General features: G+C 44.4%; 1 protein-coding gene across 1 annotated transcript; it reads right to left on the reverse strand.

The window, feature by feature from the left end:
- Positions 1-4274: 4274 nt before the first annotated feature.
- On the reverse strand, positions 4275-6869 carry LOC133916324 (mitochondrial succinate-fumarate transporter 1-like). The gene is made up of 2 exons (XM_062359943.1): positions 6319-6869; positions 4275-5016 (listed from the first exon to the last, which is right to left on the reverse strand). The coding sequence occupies exons 1-2, from the start codon at positions 6772-6774 to the stop codon at positions 4483-4485; spliced, it is 990 nt and encodes a 329-aa protein (XP_062215927.1). The 5' UTR covers positions 6775-6869; the 3' UTR covers positions 4275-4482.
- Between the last annotated feature and the right edge of the window lie 13568 nt (positions 6870-20437).

Genomic DNA, 20437 nt, shown 5'->3' on the forward strand with positions numbered 1-20437 from the left:
GACTCTCGATTACAACTTCTAAAAATCTAACTAGACGACAGAATTGGGATGGAAATTATTGCACCAACACATCAGTTGCTCAAGAGCCGGTTCAATCGTCTCCTTGAGCAATATTTTTCAGCTCTGTAAGAAGGAAAGACCTTTAAGAAGAGAATCAATAAGTATGTTGGGGAAATTCTTTTCAATCGTCATCTTGTTTCGAACATTCCACATCGCCCAGCAAAGCCCTGTAAAACAGAAAAGACCCACTTTTGCAGGTAGATTCAGTTTCTAAGTCAACCAACCAGGAGTAAAGTCAAGGGTCCATGGTTGCTCAGACCAGCCAAAGCAATCCCTAATAGCACTCCATGTGAATTTAGCAAGAACGCATTGAAAGAAAATATGATCTACATTTTCTTTTCTCCCACAGAGGCAGCAGACTTCACTACCCTTCCAACCTCACCTTTTTAAGGTGGATGCAGTTTGGAGGCGATCATTAAACATCTATCATAGAAAAATTTTAATCTTCTGTGGCACTTACATTTCCAAATTTCCCCACTGATTCTGCTTTTCACTCCCACCTATCTAGAATGAAGCGGTATAAGGATTTTGTGGTAAAATTCCTAGACTTCTCCAGAGCCCAGTGTACTTCATCATCTAGATCATCCAAACCAATGAGGATAATCAACGTCTTCAACTCCTCATATCTCCCTAACTCTAAGGGTACCAGCTCCCTTCTGAAATTGATGCTGAAAGGTGCCCGCCTCGAAGTAGTCTGCCACCTTGGCAGTAGCCACTGAGGTCATTTTGTACAGCTCAGGGAATTACAACTTGAGGGGGTATCATGAATCCATGTGTCAATCCAAAACTTAATCTTTTTCCCATTGTTTACCTTATAGATAGCCCCCATTGAAAGAGGTGTTTGACTTTGTGCACCCATTGCCAAAATTGAGAGGTTCATTTCCTCTTAGAAGCAAAGAAATCCCATTCTCTCATGTATTTCGCTCTTAGAAGTCTACACCAGAGCTCCTCTCCCCCATTTAAGATCTTTCAAATCCATTTCACCATTAGGCGTTGATTCATAATCTTAGTATTGACAATACCTAGACCTCCTAGGTCTTTTAGTTTGCAAGCGGCCTCCTACTTTATCATATGGTATCTGAAATTATCTTGAGCCCCTCTCCAGAAAAAATTGGCTCTAACAGAGTCCATCCTGTCATGAGTTCCGGTGTGAAAAAGGTAGAAACCTATAGTGTACATAGAGAGATTGCTCAGGCAGATGTTAGTAAGGATGAGCCTTCTCCTAGAAGACATGTTCTTACATTTTTAAGGATCTAATCTTTTCTAAAGTTCCTACACTAAGCGGTTAAAAGCAGCCAGACCAATACGTTGATCATCAATCAATTAGGATAGCTGGACATTTGATTGGCAGGATCCTTAACTTTCAATTGAGCATATTGGCATATTTCTTTTTTGTTCTTTGGTCAACCCTAAAGATATAAACCTCATTTTTATGGAAATTGATTTTGAGTCCTGACATCCATTCAAAACAGTATAAGATAATCTTCAGATTCAAGATACTAGTCTCTAAAGAATCAGACATAATCACAGTGTCAATTTGTTCAAGAATTCAAGTGACAAATACTGAAGGTTTACAGGAACAACAATGAAAATAGACCAAGGGCCACATAACATGCGAACGATGCAAGGGCACAAAAGCTACACAAGTTTGCTGGAGAGTTATATAGCCCCTCTAGCGGTTTCCGTTTTCACCCAGACTCCTGAAGGTTGTGGCTCCAGAAGGTGGTATCTTTGTCATTGGCAACAACGACGGATGGTGTTCGAAGAGTCGCCCATCTTGTGGAATACGGCATTTTTCCAAGACTTCCACACCATCAGAAGGAGAGTGAGTAGGATGAAGGGTCAAACCTTTATATATCGACGACAAAGGCGGCAGGACTGTTTTAGGTGGCCTCATAGAAAAGCAACTACTAGTATCTAACGAGTCGTCAATGCACACATGATCAAGCAGCAGAAACTCTCGATGAGGCAAGTGATTATGACAATCTTGAAAACATATGTAATTTTTAGACAGATATTGTGCCCTTGCGGATCAATATTTCAAGTACGGGTGAACACGCTCTTAATAAACAAAGTAGCTTCTAGAAAAATGTTCTCTGCTCAATATCTACGGTGGAGAGTGAATCACCCGTCCTACTCACATCGAAGGTCCTCACTCAGGAATCATCCTTCTATGACGGCAAAAATCCTACCTCTCACCCGATGCTTGCTTGATACTGGCAGCTCTGCCATTTAAATGCGTATCTGCTCCATGATAAGGTGAAAGTGTCCCTCCCTTCAAGCATTTTGCCAACTCCACAGGCAAAAGCTACATAGAAGGCGTATTTTATTTAGTGTATAAAAATTACACAACTAGATTCATATTTCAAAACTCTTTCACACTATATTGGTTGTGTAGCCATAAACTATATATTTTGTGAGAAAACAATGATCAAAGTCTAGCCAAAACAAAATACGCAGAGGGAGTATCATGCAATATTTGTTAAATGCCCATATCATAAAGATCAGAGGAGATGGTAGTCCTGCTTTAATAAAAAATTGCTTCAGACAAACACAAATACGTTGATGGAATTATATAACATTAAAGAGTTTATAACTACATTATATGATATGAGCTAAGACAATCCTCTAGTGACGTACCCTCTCATGTGGAGGCTTATGAACTAAATATTAGTACCCTCTCATGTGGAGGCTTATGAACTAAATATTGTAATGTTACTACCTATATGAATGCACATAACAGAGTGCTTCATATGATAAACAATATAGTTGTGGGAAAATATGAATGAAGTATGTCACAAAAAGTTATTGATGATGAAATTAGATTCTCTGCCAAAAGAAAAAGATAGTTAGATTGTCCACATATTCTTGGTAGATGATATATGCTCTGAAGAAATAAATTAACAGTACTAGTAATATCAGAGGACAAATTAAACAGGTATTGATACCTATAAAAGCGCAAAATAGAGGATCTGAGGGAGTGTTGCGGAGTGAGGGAACATTTCCAATTCCAGTTTCTTTAAAACAAGCTTAAGAAGTTCAAAGGTCTGAGAACACTAAAAGTTAGAGAAAACAATATTGCAGTCAAAATATAGTCCATGAAGACCAGAACCTCTTAACATTCATTAAAATATCAGCGATGACAAGAAAAGGAGAAAATGTGACAAAATGGTAAATGTATTGATAGTGCTAATACAATTCCGTATTGCAAGTTAACCTTCACTTCTTTACTAAACAACCCTTAATATTTTTTGGAAATTAATCGATGGGTAGGATTTCACCACGCTCTTACCTTCATAGCTGTAAGAGGAACACCCTAAAAGAGCCCAGTTATCATGCGAAGCGCCCTGTAATCACGTGCATACATGGATGGACGGGCGTCTCAGAAACAGAATTGCACGGAGACATCAACCCCGGTTGCAGAAAGCGTACAGAACCTCGCCAGTCTCGGCGACCGTAGACCGTGGCCTGGCTCTGGCTTTTCAGAGAGGATTTGTGGCGACGGAGGCCGATACTCGATCTTTCGTAGAAGAACCGGATCCTCGGAGCTTTTCGTCAGAGAACGCAACCAAAAGAGGGTCGCTGCGACGCAGGCTCAAAGCTCATGTAGCCATCAGGCGAGAAGCATTCGAGTTGAGCTCAGGTGGCGCGCAAGCGGGAGCAAAGCGGCATGCAACGCTAGCCGTGCCGTGCATGAATGCAACGTCACTGATAGAATATTGTCTCAGATTCGGAGGTCAGTCAGGGCCCCTCATCTGTACTGTACTCCCAAGTGAGGTCTTGAGCGAGGAAATACGAACAGCTGACATGTGCTTTTTAGCTTGGTGATATGGTGCTTAAAGCAACTGTAGTAGCTGGCCTTTGACGTCAATGAGCACTTGAAACTTGATGCTTGAAGCTAGTGGTCTGCAGTCTGTAGAAAAGGTTAGGCAGCAGGAACCTTTTTTTCCCCTTCCGTTTGAGAAGAGATAGGTAGTCTGAAGTCTGAACTGTGGAGAGTATTTTGCACAGGAGTATCACTTATCAGGCTAGACAGTGCGTAAGAAAGCCCAAGCCTTCATTCTCGAGCATGTAGTTCAGCTCATGGGCTACATTGTCACTTCTGACTGGCCCAGTTACGAACAAGATCTTCACATTTCCAGATGCAGATTCAATGATTTACGCTATTGCAGTTTAACATCCATAACAGTCACCAGAAGTCAGAACAGAAAAACTCTCTCAATCCAAGAGGGGTTTCATATTATTGACTATAAAATGGTACAAAAGTTCATTGCTTCCATCAATACCCAGAACTTAGCAATGAAAAAGAATATCCAGGCACTGGAAGGTTCCACTTTCGATTCACGATTTCCACGTCTAGCTACCGATTCAAAATTATGAGAAGTAACCCAAAAATTTCAGTGCAGCACAGAAGTAGGATGATCAAAGATGAGCTGGCTGCAGATAAGCTCGCTCATAGAGGCCCATCACCTGATCAGCCACTGCCCACATTATAGCCTGTCCAGGTGGAATCCTCATGAGCCTGGGAAGCAAGCCTTTCCACAGGGCTCGCAGCCCCTCTTCGGCGTATATTGTTCGTATCGCATGGACCATGCCCGTGTACTTGATATCACCAGTTTTTCCTTGTGCCATCAACCTAGTCTTCACGACATCAAAGGGTCCTGTGCAGACAGGTCCTGCAGTTCCTGCAAGGAACCCTGAGATCATTGATTGCCATGGCTGGAGGACCTTCCCGTCTCCTTCATGCTTCTTCCATAGAACAATATCGAATGTATTCTTCGCTGTGAACATTGCAGCTTGGTTTGTGCCATTGCGCATGACAGTTGGTAATGCTCCGGCCCACAGACCAAATAGGCCTTCTTCCCGAACAATAGTCTTTGCACAGTGTATAGGCCCTTTATATCGGAGCAAATCAGGGCTTAATCCTTTCTGTTGCTGCAATCTGATCTTTACTACCTGCATCCACCATAAACAAACATTACAGTCTACAAAAGTTCCTCCACCGAGTTCAAGCTTTAAATGAGCAGAATGCCAGAGACAAAAATGTAAATTGCTTGCCTCCCACAGGTATGACAACAAACTACGCCAAAAGCTGTAAAGTTTATGTACACTGTAAGGGTACTATTTGTTCTAGTTCCCAACCTTGCCCCCAAAGAATATGGAATTGCACTCAATGCTTGGTTGCCTTGGTGTGATTAAGTTTCAGATCACATCGACGTAACAGTTTGCAGAACATCGTATTCCCAGTCAGCGTTACAGAAACCCAATTTTGTTAGGAAAGTAATAAAATGTGATTTTTTCCAGAAACGTCTAATGATTAGTACATCCTTAATCCTTCCATACAGCAATAAAAAATCATTGGGACACAACACATAATACCAACTTTCTGAAGATGGACAAGCTGGACAGGATTTAGTTGAACTTTGACGAACCTTCTATAAGAACAACACAGTAGGAAGCTCCAAACAATATTCACAATGCAATAGTTAAGTTCTCATTGACCAAATCAAGCTCCCGTTCCTTCACTGGAAGGTCACAAAGATATAAACAAAACATGTTTCTTCAGACAGTCATACAAAATTAAGATCCTACTACCTTGTGGCTCCCTTGGCATCTGGTCTTTTTCTTATAGTTGTCCTCTCTTTGTTATGTTAATAACCACTATGATGTTAACAAGGACTAGAGAGATACTAATTTAAAAATGTTGGCGTTTCCATTGAACACAAAAACAACATGATTATACTTAGAAGAACAATTACTTCATTTTGAGGCAGACAAAAAGTAGAATCAATACAAAGTCAACATTAAAGAAGAAGCAGGTGATTGACAACAACTTGTTGGTCAAATGCGTTTGACTGGATCACTCAGGGTTTTAACTGATCCCCATTTTGCTTGTTCATTGTCTTGGTCAATGGTCATGGTACTAGCAAACTACAGTTTGGCTGCAAAGTACATAGCTTTCATTTCTTTAATCCCAAATTCCAAGTTGGCAAAGACGCATCTGACATCATGCTCACACAAAATTAAAAACTGCACTCGTTCTTTTTCTATACAGTAAGATGCAGCTTTTACCGTGGTAAGCTCTCGCAAGTTCTACTTTCGGCAATAAACACCTAGAAAAGATCGAAAATTAAGAAGGAAACGATTTGTGTTGTCGCGGTGAACAATTCCTGTGCGTTCCGTATAAACTAGAGCATGCACATCGCAGTCAAGGCAAGAATTCAAGAACGATTCAGGAACAGAGCTGCGCAATCTTGCCTCGAAGGGGGTGACGATGAGGAGCGCCTCGATGACGCCGGCGCCGAACCCGGAGGCGAGGCGCCCCTGCGCGGAGACCTTGCCGGTGTCGGGGTCCTTGAACGCGGACTGCAGCACGGCGTTGGAGCCGAGCCGAAGCGCGTACTTGAGCGTGAGGTGGGTGGCGAAGGGCGTGAGCCCTTTCCATAGCGCCCGCACGCCCTCGGCGCGCGCGACGCTGGCGCCGCAGTGCGCGATGCCCCGGTAGGCCCCCGCGCGGTCGAGCTGCAGCCGCGTCTTGACGACGTCGATCGGCTGCAGGCAGCACGCCTCCATGACGCCGCCGAGGGACCCCGCCGCCGCCTTCACGTACGGAGGGACCGGGGGCCGGCCTCCGGCTCCGCGGGGATCCTCGGCCGCCGCCGTCATCCCGGGCGACGACGGTGGCGGCGAGGAAGAGGAGGCGGCGGAGGCCATCCGGGAAGCGGCTGCTCCCTTAGCGGGCGTGGCAGAAAAGCGGGTCGGATCCTTCCACTTTCACCGCATCTCAGCAGCGAAGGACCCGAAATGTGGCGGCGAAAGTTATATGGATCGGCGTCAGCCGTCAGGTGCGTCGCGCGCTGCGCCGTCATGGTGCGAATGTGCTACGCGCGACCTAGGGCCCGCGTGACAGTAGAAGCGTGTGGACGTGGCGGAGAGAGGCTCGGACGTTTCTGCGGGGCCCACTTGCAAGTGGCACTGTAGCGCGCGGAGTAGGCTGCTCTTCCAGCTCAGCTCCAATTCTTGAGAGCCGTACGGTACCTAGACTTAATCATAGGTAGCCCAATCTAGCATACTCGACCCGACCAGTATACGGACGGGCTCCGGCTTAAAAATCTGTCTAAAACCAGAAAAAAAAAATCTGATGTCGGACTGGGCTTGGGTATAGGAGCGCAACCCATCGCTGGGCTCAGGATTTTAGTTTTCCTATCGGACTTTTGAAAGCTCGATCCAAAGATTGACTCGACCTAGCCTTTAAACAGGTCTAGTGGTACTAGAGCTAGGACTTTGAACTGTACTTTTTTGGCCGGTTCAAACACGGCACGATCCGATCCAGTTTAAGCTCAACTCGGTATGAGTATTGATGGGCTGGGCTGGCCCGACACGATTTATGGGTTAGGTCGGACCTTGATATGGGACCCAATGGGTGGTCTAACTTGGCACGAAAAATAGGCCGTGCCTAGGCTGGCCCGACACGAAAAAGGCCTGCACTAACATGTGATGCCGCGCCTGTGCTGACGTGCCCTCACGCGCCCTCCAGCGCGGTGGACGAGCGATGCTGGGCCCGTTCCAGCCCTGCCCGATGAGGCCCATCGTGCCTTCGTGCCAGGCCTAGGCCTAGCTAAAGATGGCTTAGGCCAGCCTGGCCCGGCACGAACAGTTCCTTGGGCCGTCCTAGCATGGCCCAAAAGGCTCGAGATCCGAAGGGGGCGGGTTGGGCTGGCCCGATCCAGCCCAAGTCCCACCTCTAGTGGTACCTACCATGGTATGCCTTGGCGCTCGTGTGCTCGTGGAGTTACGTAGGCGGATATTACGCTATGGTCTTGCTTGTCATGTTGGTAAGTAAAAGGATGAGCTTTCTATTTTTATATTTTGCAAATAAAAATTACAAAAATAGGTATTCGTTTCAAAAAATTGCAATTGATCGTAGGTTTAAAACAATAAATTTATCACTCTTTTAACGTGTGACATGTTAAAAAATTAAAAAAATATTGCGTTACATTTCTCTCTAACGATGAATAATAGAGAGTTACTGTATCTGGGTAACCTATGGTTTTCTGTAATTTTCAGGATATATCTCTATCTTTAGAAAGGGGATTCCTGAATGAAATTAAATTAGTCATTGGTACTCAAGGCGTCTCGTGATTAAAAAGGATTATCTCTAAGAACAAAAAGTAGGAGTCCAAAGAGCATACGACACCCCATATATATACGGAACCAAGAGGCCTTGTAGAGGACACGCCCAAAACGAAGAGACAAAAGCCTAAATAAGTCAAATACAAACTAACAAAAATCGAGCAAGAAAGCCGCCGACTAGGTTTAGATTTATTTAGGCTAACTAATGTCGGAGGATTAACTCCTGTCGCAGGGATCCCGAGAGACCCCTTTTTAGAGATTCGGCCGGGGGGATGATCCTGAATAAGTTCGTCGGAGAAATAAATGGAAGTGGAAGTAAAATGCAACGGCCGGTGGTCGGGGATGCTCGATCTAGTGCAAAGGGAAGTAAATGCACCGGAGTTTAGATAGGTTCGGGCCGCATGGGGGCGTAATACCCTACTCCTGTATGGATGCAATAACTGTCCCGAGGGGGGTCCCCTGAGGGCGTATCTGGTTACAAGAGTATAGTGTCTAACTAAGAGCTTGAGGCTCCTTGTTCTTCGGCCGGAGCTCTGCTCAGGCTTGCTTGTGATGACTTCGCCTGTTGGCTTGGTTCGTTGCGTGGTTCGTCTTCTTCATCTGGGTGTCTCGGTTGACTCTCTTCTTCTTCTTTTTTCTCCCCTTCCTTATCCCTCCGGTGTGCCGACTCTTTTATGCACTCGCCGGCCATGACATACCCCGAATGGGAAGGAAGGGGCACAAGTTTTAAGACGCCGCGACTGAGAAAGGCGTCATCATTTCCTCTGGGCGAAGTGGCAGGGGCGATGGAAAAATGCGGCGCGCGTCCGGTCGCTCGTCACTGTGGACGCCCTGGCAACGGGCGCTGTTGAGAGGGCCCACCGGGCAGCCACAGAGGCACCCGGCGTGCCCGCCCTATCTTGTTCCTCTGCAACGGCAGGGCGGCAGGCGAAACGTCTTGGTCCTGGCAACGTTATCCCGAGATATGCCGGATGATACGGGACGCGACCCGTGCAATTAATGGCCCCACGCCTCTCTGCCAAAGCATGGCAGGGACTGACGCTGCGGCAGGAGCAGTTGGGGATGTCAGGCCGCGCACGCCCATTAAATACGGTCTCGGACCTCTGACGGGCTGACACCTCATCGGCGGGCCCCTCTGTGTCGTCGGGGCACCGAGTGCTCGGGGGTACTGTTTACCTCCCCGAGCACTCTCGCACGAACCTTCAGGGAACCGAGTGCTCGGGGGCTGCCACGTGCAACCCCGAGCACTCTCTCTCGGACACTTTTGTACTGACCCTTGGGGAACCGAGCGCTCGGAGGCTGCCGCACGCGGCCCCCGAGCACTCTTTCCCGGAACTCAGCTCTTCTGATCGTCGGGGGACTAGGGTTCTCAGGGGTGATCGGGCACCTCCCTGAGCACTTTCTTCCCAGTACTTGGACTCGGCGGGTCATCGGGGAACTGGGGTGCTCGGGGACCAGAGGCTGTGGCCTCGAGCACCCTCTCCCGGAACTTAGATTTTCCTCATCCCGCGGGAGGGACCTCTCGGGATGGTGACACGTGGCGGACGGCTGGCCTGACCTCGGGACTCAGGGACCCCCGGTTCCTGATACACCGACAACCACACCCTTGTAATAGGCTTAGATCAATAAGTCAAATAGGATATAGGGTTATTATCCTCTCAGAGGTCTGAACCTGTATAAAAATCCCTGTGTATTCCCTCGTAATTCGTCTACTCAAAGCATCCCCTATTTTTTTTAACAAATTTGTTAGACCGTCGGTTTACAAATCATCAACAGCTAGCACCGTCTATGGGGATCATGACAAAAGGCGTTGAAGAAACTATGGAGAAGATGTCGTCGACATCGCCTAAAGCTTCGCTGAGAACCGGTTTTTTGGATGAGGGATTCTACGACAATTTTACCCCTCTTTCTAACGAACTGGTGATCAATTGGGTGAATTTTGACGATGAACTTTATAGCGATGATTCAAGTGACGAGGTAAGTCGATTTATGGAGTAATGCACTAAGGATTACAACATTGAGTTCGAACCACTCGTCTGCCAAGGCAAATGTGAATATTCGATTCACAGCAGGTCATGATTAAACCACGCAACTTCTGACAACATATATTGTCAAGACACCAACCCGGAGCAATCCAATAAAACATCGATAATGGATCTGGACACCTCCACCGGAGGTTACCCTTGAGAAGTTTTCGCTATCGGAGACAGGGGTGATGCTCTGGGTAATCATGATGATGATCCTACAAACAGACAAGGTCCTTCGGCTTCAAGTGCGAGCAATGGTCAACTTCAGACGAGCACACCACTCTCGGACCTTAACAGAGCCCCGGTCTTACCTTGTCCCGAACATCAGCAGGGGATGACCATTTTAATCCGCAACTTCTAAGAGGATTCTTCTTCTACAAAAGGCCCTCATACGCCCTCCAATCACAGATCTAGCTACCTCAGCCAGTAAGAATTGGATGAACTCGACGGTCGACTTAATAAAGGAGATCATCATCCAAACCAAGAACTCTCATCTAGTTGCAGCTAGAGGAAACACTAATCAGGGAAGACCAGGCAATCCCCCGTCGCGAGATGCATTGGACTCAGAGAAGTGCAATCCTAGGAACAAAGCTTCTTGGGATGACAATCAGGTGAACAACCGCCACCGGACCTCACCATTCAAAGGTCATCGAATCAATGATTTGCGTGAGGTCATCAACGACCAGCGAAGACGCCTGTGGGCTTCTGAAACAAAGGCGCATGTAGGCTTCTAAAGAGGCATCGTCTACCACTCATCGATCTAGTCGTGTAATGTCTCGACATCGATCAAATCGGGACCAATCTCCGTTCTCCGTGGGAAAGACCCTTAAGGATACTGGAACCAAGTAAAGCGCCATCAACGGATGTCTGGCCCTCTCTCCAGATCCACGAAACGTAAATTGGCTGGCAAGGTTCTACCCTGGGACGATCAAGAAATATAATGGATGCACAAACTCCATTGAGTTTCTCTAAATCTATACCACGGTCATCCAAGCGGCTGGTGGGGACAAGAAGGTAATGAAAAATTACATCCCTACTGCCCTTGAAGGGGCAGCCATGACGTGGTTGACCAATTTACTACCATAACAATCTATTCGTGAGAGCAGCGTTGTGATGTATTCCAAGCCAATTTCCAAGGTACATACATTCTCTACGGCATGAACAATGATCTGTACCATCGTGAGTAGACGGGAAGCAAAACCTTGCGCAAGTTAATATGCCGCTCCAGCAGTATCCGGAAGAACATCCCTAAGATCAACGACTAGGACGTCATACAAGCATTCACCCGAGGGGCCAGGAGTTGGAGATGCGTTGAAGATATCTCTATCCGAGGGCCTGAGATGGTTAAGGATCTCATAAAGATTGTCAATGAGTCTGCTAAGACTAAAGACACGTTTATCTTCGTTAAGGAGAGACTCAAAGCATCAAACGCCCTCAACCCGAGCTCAAGGATGACAAGGCAAAGGCCAAGCTCAAGAAGAACGCCAAGGAAGGTAGGGGCAAGAAAAATAATTATGAGCAAGTTTTTGCAGATTTGCCTAACATCCATCTCAACAAGGGTCCTGGTTCCTTCCGAGGCAAGAACTCTACACTAGGCTCCGACGAATGCGACGATAAGCCCTGGTACGATCTCCACCAAACCGACAACCACAACCTCCACGAGTGCTACCTCTAGAAGAAGATGTTCAAAGTGGAGGTAAAAAAAGCGGAAAGAAGATCCAGTTGTCCCCGAGTTGGGATTCCAGCTCCAGCGGCAGTGATGACAACATAGATCTGATGTCTTTTTAGCTAGATGAGAGGACGATTGACCACATGTTCAATGGTTCCACATTTGATAAGTCCAAATGGTAGTACACGACAGTGGCCTGAGAAGTTCTAGATGCCATCCCCAAGGGTCGTCAGGCCGTTTTGGGGTCAAAAACTGAAATCTCCTTTGGTTAAGAAGACTGCCTTGATAATTTCGTATAGCTAGGCCACTTCTCGATAGCGGTCGAGCCTATGATAAATAATTACAGGGTTACCTAAGTTTCCATTGATGGAGGGAGTTCCCCAAAGATCCTCTTAATAAATATACTCGAAGGGATGCAGATCTCCTGGTGTGCTACCAAGCCGATCATTCAAGCCTTCCATGGTATAGTACCCAGATCTTCGACCACTCTCATCGGCCAGATATTGCTACTCGTTACTTTCGGGAAGCATGACAATTTTCATACAGAAAAAATTTCGTTCGATGTGGTCGACTTTGAGGCGTCATATAATGCCATCTTGGGAAGACCTACTCTCGCCAAGTTCATGGTAGCCATACGTTATGCTTATCGGTGCATGAAGATCCCAGGACCCGAGGGATTCATTACCGTCTAGGGCTGCACAAAAGTAAGCCTACGTCGTGACAAACGGAGTCTAGACATGGTCACACATCATCAACCCAACAAGAAGACAAAAAAACTTGAGGCCTAAGGCCTTTGTGAAGTCCTATGGTGAAGTCGAAGTAGTTCCTCTAGACCCAAAAGAGCCATCCAAGACCGTTCTAATTGGCTCAAACCTGGATCCTAAATAGGAACTCGCACTCATCACCTTCCCACAGATAAAAGCCCACGTGTTCGCCTCAAAACCATCAGACATGTCCAAGATCCCTAGGGAGGTGATTGAGCAAAAAATAGCTATTTGGCCCAACACAAAATCGGTCAAACAGAAACTTTGATGGTTCACACCCGACCATAAAGAAGACATTAAAGAGAAATTGAAAGACTCATTAAGGTATGTTTTATTCGAGAGGTGGATCATCTCGAGTGGCTCGCAAACCTTGTCATTGTCAATTAATCGAACATCAAATAGCGAATGTGTGTTGACTGCACTGATCTCAACAAAGTCTGTCCTAAGGACGCATTTTCTCTACCATGAATAGATCATGTAGTTGACTCGACCTCCGGCTGTGACTATCTATGCCTTCTCTATGCCTACTCCGAAAATCATCAAATTAGCATGCATCCAGAGGATGAGGAGAGACCACCTTTATTACTCTGTTCGGAGTTTGTTGCTATGTTAAAATGCCATTCAGATTAAAAAATGTCGGTGCCACATACTAACAAGGAATGCAGATAAAACTCCATGATCAGATTAGCCGAAACGTCTAGTCCTATGTCGATGATCTCATCATCAAAACCCAAAAAAGGAAGATCCCATCTTCGACCTACAAGAAACCTCAACAACCTATGTAAGAATCGAGTCTTGCTTAACCTAGAGAAGTGCATGTTTGGAGTTAACGCGGGGAAACTGCTTGGTTACCTAGTGTCATACTGGAGAATAGAATTCAATCCTGAGAAGATCAAAGCTATTGAAGAGATACAACCTCTTAAGTTGGTGCGAGAAATTCAAAGACTAACCGGTGCATGACAACCCTCAGCCGGTTTATTTCCCGGCTAGGAGATCGAGGACTTTCCTATTTCAAGTTATTAAGACAATATGATAAATTTGAATGGTCAAAAGAAACAGATGAGACATTCAACAATTTGAAGAGGTATCTTTCTTCTCCCCCTGTGCTAATCGCTCCATGATGTTTCCTTTCGAACCCTGATCAGAAAGGTATTTATACAAGTTTTCTATTGGCCTACGACTCTCCATGATGCGAGTGAGTTAGGAAAAAGTGTACGAGCTATCAATTTCATAGCAGAAGAGTACATCAACTCGCTCAAGCTCTACAGACAATCCCCTTGTCCTGGTCATCCTTGACTTGGGGGCTGGATATTCTGGAGGCCCTTCCTGGTAGCGCCTGGGGGCTTCAAGTTTCTATTCATCGCAATTGATACCTTCACCAAGTAGATTGAAGCTAAACCAGTCAGAAACATCGCGTTGGCGGCTACAAAGAAGTTTACCATGAAAAAGCTTCATGACAAGATTCGGCATCCCGAGTAGGATTATAACTGATAACGGTACTCAGTTCTCCAGCGCAATGTTCATTGATTACTGTGAGGAACTAGGCATTGTAGTTTACTTTGCGTCCATGGCACATCCACAATGTAATGGACAGGTGGAGCTGGCAAATGGTATAGTACTTCAAGGAATCAAAACCCACCTCTTCAACCGCTTGTCCGCCTATGCAAAAGTCTTGGCCTTCAAATTTCCTAATGTACTCTGAGCACTTCGAACAACGTCCAACAGGGCGACATGTGAAACACCTTTCTTTCTAGTCTATGTGGTCGAACCAATGCTGCCCTGTGAACTAAAAATCAAATCTTCCAAGTTGTATATGCCAACAAGAACAAAATCCCAACAGAACAGGATGACATCAATGTTCTCGAAGAAAAAATGACACGAGTCTTGATAGGATCAGCGTGGTACCAACACGCTCTCCGGCGCTACCACGACCAGAAGATTCACAATAGATCTTTCAAACTCGAGGATCTGATTCTACGACTTGTACAAAGCTAGAAAAACAACCACACACTATCTTTGAAGTGGGACAGTCCCTATAGAGTGGTCGAAACTAACTGACCAAAGTCATATAGGTTAGCTATGGAGGATGGTCAAGTCCTTAAAAATTATTGGAATATTGATCAACTTTGCAAGTTATATGTGTAAGTATTTAGAATATATTCTATAAATATTAGTTGTCATATTATCAATATACGTCTTTCACCTATTTCGAGACAATGCCTTTAAAAAGAGAAAGAAAACTGAGATAAGTCGCTATTCAGGCGATTATACCCATACGCGCACTCGGGATTCTAAGACTGCCAATCCGAGAATCCTTCCCTGATAACTAGACAAGGGCTTCACACACACTAGGGCTACAAAACTTGTCGTGTGCACCACATTTCTATCAAGAAGGGGAAAAGTGTCTTTAGGAACCGCATAAAATCTTATCTTGTCCCCGAAGTGCCTGAAAGCTAAGATGTTTTCCACTCAGAGTCTGACCTAAGGTGATCGTGATGACATTACGATAAGAAACCCCAAAATCTTCCTAACCTACTTGGAAGGAACAAAGGCCGAATGCTTGTTTGAAATTTCCTTTTAGTCACGGGAAGATTCACAGTCAAACATATGCATTGCAATACAAATATGAACATTTCATTTAAGAAGATTTTTGAACTTTTTTTACAGATAAGCTAAGGGAAAGAGGATTACCAGAAGTCCTAAAAGATCTACTCGATGAAGAGGAAGGTGGGACTTCCTTGTTTCTCCCCAACCACCAGTGCCAATGGAGAGGAAGGGTCATTGACGCTCTGGCCCTATGTCAAACTCACCGGTGTCACTGCCCGATCATTGACGTCTCCAACGATGATAGGGTTTGGTAGAGGCATTGGCTCTCCACCCACATTGTTGGTGTCACTGCTTTGGAATAACATGAGGATGAAGGGGATGAAGCGGCCAGTTTCTTGCCGTATTTAACGAAGATGCTGCCGGACACCTCCAATTTCTCCACCTTAGCTGCCACTTCTTACTCCTCTATTTTCCGCTTCCAAAAGATCCCAGTCCACCTTATCTTGGATTGGAGACGTTGGGAGCTTGCCATATTTAACAGGGACACCATGAGTCGCTGCTTTATCTTCGACCTCCTCGTCAGAGGAGATGTCGATAACCTCCACCATCGAACCAGACTTAGTGGGAGACAACGACAGGGTAAAGGGTGAGTACTCAGGGGAGGATAGGAATAGTCAGCAGATCATGGAGTATATTTAGGAAAACGAGGAGGTTCTATGATCGAGTTTTGGTTTCATGCAGCCAAGCTATGGCATCCAGGGGTTTATATAGACCAACGGGTCAAGAGATGAATCGTTTTATCTCCCAAACAATAATTCTAGACGAAGGTACATTATGAGCCGCTGGCACCTAAGAGACACATTGTCATTAAGGCTACATCTTCTCAGCAGGCTCACACAAACATAAGGTGGTCGTCGGTGCACTCGTTTATCTGCTGGACTTTTTAGTGCACAAGGTATAGCTGAAAAGACGATATAACAACTCTTTCGCGCTCATGACAGCAGATCTTTTCACCAATACAAAAAAATTCTGCTGCAACAATTCAACTTCCGAGCCTGACCGATGATGAGTCTTATCTTCCTCGTACCTTTGCAAGGACGAGATGATATGTATGGACCAACTAGAAAATCTACCTGGATGTAACACCTTTTCGAGGACTTGCATAAGAACTTGGAGGTGTTTGTAATCCTAAGTAGGTAATTTGAGAGTCCGAAAACCCGGTTAGAGCTTCATCCTAGTCAGGGAGTCGAGTCCTACTCGATGACATGGTCGGACAAAACCTTATCTTTACTGGCCATATATTTTATCCGTCAAAGCCTCATTTTGCGTACTGATGGGGGCTAGATGATGAATAATGGATAATTACCATATCCGGGCACCCCAGGGTTTCGAGTAATTCCCGGGGCATATCACTATCTCTAGGAATGGGATTACTGAATGAAAGGAAGCTACTCGTAGGTACACAAGGCGTCTCATACCTGAGAAAGTTTATTTCCAAGAATAGGAATAAGTAGTCCAGATGATACATGACACCCCTATATATATATATATATATATATATATATATATATATATATATATACAGAAACAGAAGGCCTACGGAGGACACGCCAAAAATGAAGAGATAAAAGCCCAAACAAGTTGAATACAAGCTAACAGAAGTCAAGCAAGGAAGTTACTGACTAGGTTTATATTCATCTAGGCTAACCATAAACACACTTGTAACAAGATTAGATCAATACAAGTCAAACATTAGGGTTATGATCCTCTCAAAGGCTCAAACCTGTATAAAAACCCTTGTGTGTTCCCTCATAATTCGTCGACTCAAAGAATCTCATATTTCTTCAACAAGTTCATTAGATCAGCAGTTCACAAATCATCGACACTCTCAAAATTCAAAACACTATCAAAATTGCCATGATTTTTTTTGAAAAAAATTGGTGGTATAAGAATATTATGATCTAGCCTTAAAAAATTCAGAAAAAATATGATTTGTACAAAGGGAAGAAAAAAAGACAAATTTCATTAAACACAGTCTGTAGCTCCAAAAAATTTCAGAAAAAATATGATATATACAATGAGAAATAAAAATACAAATTTCATTATACATAGTCTATCACACTGTATTTAATGAAAATTTTCTTTTTTTCTCATTCTAAAAGTAACTGTTTGAATTGAAAATTTTTAGAGAGTTCGATTATATAATCCTCTGTACCATAATTTTTTTTAAAAAAATGGGCGACATGTTTATTTTTTAAAATCTATCATCCGTTAGAAAGGCGACATGTGTCTATCCTAATTTGCAATTTTTTCAAACTCACGTTTATTTTTGCAATTTTTTCATTTTTGAAATATAAAAATTAAAAAATTGCGAAAGAATCACGTAGGCAGCCTGGCAAAGTTGGAGACCTGGAGTTGCCCAGGCTTCTTTGGGGTGAATTTCTATTTTATATATATATATATATAATATTTGCAAAATTTTATTTTCGTTTAAAAAATTAGCAAGGATAGGTGACTGGCGTCTATTCATTGGCCAAGAGCAACATCTCGCCCCATAAACGGGCGACACCTTGTAGGCCCCACGGAATCTCTAGCCAGAATTTAATATTGTCGATGACCTAGCGACCACGTAGACGTCTCACTCGCTCATCGGACAAGACCTTGCTCTGACCCGGTGAACGGATAAGATCTCCCTCGCAGCGCCGTCGGCGGACCCACCCAAAAGGTGTCGCCCCTTGTTTGGGTGAGAACTTTTGGGTATATAATGCGCCTGCACCACCTCGGCTGACGTTAGCGCATCATTTTTCACTCACCCCAGCAGAGAGAGAGAGAGAGAGAGAGGAGAGAGAGAGAGAGAGAGAGAGAGAGAGAGAGAGAGAGAGAGAGAGGATGATGGGGACATTGGAGGCGACACCCTGCCGGAGGAAGAAGGTATATTTTTTTATCTGATTTTTTTATAAACCTGGTAGGATAGCCAATAGTACTATGTTTTGATATTGGTTAGAGGTTAGATCTAGATTTCTTTTTGCAAACCTGATAGTATAACCATTAGAATGTAGATCTAGATTTAGAATTATGGTTAAACATAGTTTAGCAATTAGATCTTATTTGTACGCACATTTTAGCAATTAGATGTAGTATTTAAACGTATATTAGGTATTAGATGTAGGATTTAGACATAGTGTTGACATAGCTTAGATAATAGATGTATGATTTAGAGGTGTTTGATGTAGCGACCCAGAAGTATTTTGTTACAATGTAGATTAACTGTTGGACCATGTTTTTAATAAATGTTGCATTATTGTACTATGTTATTGTTAGTTTTATGGTGCTATGTTATTATCGCTGTTATGGTACTATGTTAATGTCAATGTAATGGTACTATCTTCATGCTACTATGTTAGTTTCAATGTCATAATATCTTTCTTGTATCGTGTTTTTGTTTAGTGATTCTATTTAGATCATAGAGTCGTACCTCGAGCATTCCATAATATTCACAATAAACACGTCAACCTAATGTATAATGGTATGCATGATACCCCTAGTGGTGTACTGGAGTTTCTCCTAACATAGCTTAGGGAATGTAAAAAGGCGAAGATCGATGGTACGATACACAAATAGTAACGCCATCCTGATAGTGGTTCTAATTGCATTGACTTAGAGTGAACTGTGATGAGGTTTTTGAGCCCCAATAATCTCCACCACCATATTGCGCTGATAGAGGAGGAGGAGGAGCACGATGAGGTGGAGGAGGAGCGTCCCTATTGTGGCACGAGCAGGGGCATCATGGATCAATGCATACAAATGGGTCATCCAAGTATATGATAGGAGAACTTGGCATATTCTCCACCTCCCTCTACAAGTTGAGGATTTAGTCTCACAGGTGTTGGATGTAATCTTAGATATGCTGCAGAATAGGAGGATAGACACATCTCATGTATTGGTAGTTGTAGGTGTTATTGCCGGAGGCCTGCGGAAATGTGAAGGTCACAATGTATAATGTTTAAAAAAGATAAGGACTGTCATGGTGATCTAGTTCTCACCCTCCCAAGAGGACATTGGAAGAATTGATGCCCCTCATGAATGCTTCCATCATACATCTGAATGATGCAGTCGTAGCCATAGGAGCACTTGGGCCAGGGCTCATTCGGGTGATTGTAAATCCTAAAGTGAATTGGAGGATGAAAATCATTTTTTATCCTGCAAAGGGAAGTTATAGAGAGGCTCGTCGTACTCAATTGGACCAAACGAACCCTCCCATCTCACCGCTGACCACCCCCTCCCCCTTCTACCTCGCCCCCTCCCGCCCCTAGCCTCCATTGAACGTTGTGGCTATAGTTTCAAGATACTTCAACATTTTTATAGATGTGGTAGTACCATAGCTCCTTTTACCGTGACATAATTGTTTTCATTGCACCATATAAAAGTTGTCTTTTGTCCGAAAGGGCTTCGCATACTGCAACTATTTTTGGTATCGCATAATCCATCATTTCACTTCATATTTGTCTAATCTAGCCACCTCAAACAGGTCATCATGGATTCCTGGAGGAACCATCCGATGGGACTGCCACAATGGCATGAGTGTCCATTGTGCAGGTGTGGCGACCGAGCTCGAATATCGACATCCTTCAAGGTTGAGACTTTTGGTAGGGGTTCTTCATGTGTCCGGCGCTTGACAACGATTTCATGGTGCATCTCTCTCTCTCTCTCTCTCTCTCTCTCTCTCTCTCTCTCTCTCTCTCTCTCTCTCTCTCTCTCTCTCTCTCTCTCTCTCTCTCTCTCTGCCTTCATCTACACATCCCAACTATACATTGAGTATATCAATACTAACTCTAAGTTAATTGCCATAAGCCTTCTCGTTTCAAGGAATGGATCAACCTTGTTGTACCACCGTACAGTGGCGGCTACATTAGAGAGCCTAAAACCAAACATGAGTACAAGATTAGCATGGAGGAAGCACAACTGCAGTAGGAGGCCAACAAGAACATCAACACCGATAACAAGAGCACAAGTGACAGGCAGATGAACTTCAAAGGAGTGAGGAGGAACATCGTCTTCGACAGAACATTCTGAGGCATGAGGTCGATCTTCAAAGGAGTGAGGAAGACCTACAAAGGCGTGAAGCACTCCTGCCTGGCAAGAAGAGGCTGAGCACGAAGCAGAACATCAACAAAGAGGGAGACATCCCCGGTCCACCTAGTGGAAGGGGTTTCCTATCTGCATCAACGTAATATTAT

The sequence above is a fragment of the Phragmites australis genome, chromosome 4 (genome assembly GCF_958298935.1).
Source record: "Phragmites australis chromosome 4, lpPhrAust1.1, whole genome shotgun sequence".
Lineage (NCBI taxonomy): Eukaryota > Viridiplantae > Streptophyta > Magnoliopsida > Poales > Poaceae > Phragmites > Phragmites australis.